Genomic DNA, 1,247 nt, shown 5'->3' with positions numbered 1-1,247 from the left:
CGTGGAGCCGCACGCCCCCTTAGCGGAGAGCCCGGTGCCACGGCACAGCACCGGGGCACGGCAGGGGAGACGGATGCGGGGGGGGTGGCGGGTGCTGGTGGTGCCGGCACAGCCCAGTCCGACCAGTTCCCGGAGGCGCCGGGGCTGGCGCCGGGAGCTGCAGCCGTCCCTGTCTGCGCTCCCCAGGGATGCGGGCGCCGTGAGCCTGGCAGCAGGCGCCCATGACAGACCTGGCTTCGCCTGCGGGCGAGAACCCCTTCGCCTTCCCGGGCGGCGAGGAGGGCCTGGGGGATGAGAAGGCGCTGGTGATCCACAGCCAGGCGGAGGAGGAGGCGGAGAAGGAGTTCAAGTGCATCCTCTGCGGGGAATGCTTCGGCCAGCAGCCCAGCCTCGCCCGGCACCAGAAGCACCACGCCGGGGAACGCGCCTTCATCTGCGCCGAGTGCGGCAAAGCCTTCAGCCTCAAGCACAACCTCATCATCCACCAGCGCATCCACACCGGGGAGCGTCCCTACCAGTGCGGCGTCTGCCAGAAGAGCTTCAGCCTCAAGCAGAACCTGCTCACCCACCAGCGCATCCACACCGGGGAGCGTCCCTACCAGTGCGGCGTCTGCCAGAAGAGCTTCAGCCTCAAGCAGAACCTGCTCACCCACCAGCGCATCCACACCGGGGAGCGTCCCTACCAGTGCGGCGTCTGCCAGAAGAGCTTCAGCCTCAAGCAGAACCTGCTCACCCACCAGCGCATCCACACCGGGGAGCGTCCCTACCAGTGCGGCGTCTGCCAGAAGAGCTTCAGCCTCAAGCAGAACCTGCTCACCCACCAGCGCATCCACACCGGGGAGCGTCCCTACCAGTGCGGCGTCTGCCAGAAGAGCTTCAGCCTCAAGCAGAACCTGCTCACCCACCAGCGCATCCACACCGGGGAGCGTCCCTACCAGTGCGGCGTCTGCCAGAAGAGCTTCAGCCTCAAGCAGAACCTGCTCACCCACCAGCGCATCCACACCGGGGAGCGTCCCTACCAGTGCGGCGTCTGCCAGAAGAGCTTCAGCCTCAAGCAGAACCTGCTCACCCACCAGCGCATCCACACCGGGGAGCGTCCCTACCAGTGCGGCGTCTGCCAGAAGAGCTTCAGCCTCAAGCAGAACCTGCTCACCCACCAGCGCATCCACAGCGGCGAGAAGCCCTTCTCCTGCCAGCGCTGCGGGAAGCGCTTCCGCGAGCAGCGCTTCTTCCTCAACCACCAGCGC

The 1,247-nt window shown here is 67.3% G+C and overlaps 1 protein-coding gene across 1 annotated transcript in view; it reads left to right on the top strand.

The window, feature by feature from the left end:
- The window catches only part of LOC103903545 (zinc finger protein 585B), a gene marked incomplete at its 5' end in the record, with an annotated part of 55,172 nt that overhangs the window by 10,406 nt on the left and 43,519 nt on the right, over positions 1–1,247 (top strand). The window contains one exon of the mRNA XM_019473415.1: positions 213–1,222. Within this exon, the coding sequence (XP_019328960.1) occupies positions 213–1,222 (1,010 nt within the window). The remainder of the gene's footprint in view (positions 1–212; positions 1,223–1,247) is intronic.

This window comes from Aptenodytes forsteri, unplaced genomic scaffold (assembly GCF_000699145.1).
Source record: "Aptenodytes forsteri isolate BGI_AS27 unplaced genomic scaffold, ASM69914v1 Scaffold428, whole genome shotgun sequence".
Classification (NCBI taxonomy): domain Eukaryota; kingdom Metazoa; phylum Chordata; class Aves; order Sphenisciformes; family Spheniscidae; genus Aptenodytes; species Aptenodytes forsteri.
The sequence above is the reverse complement of the archived record's forward strand: the minus strand, read 5'-3'. Positions and strand labels throughout refer to the sequence as shown.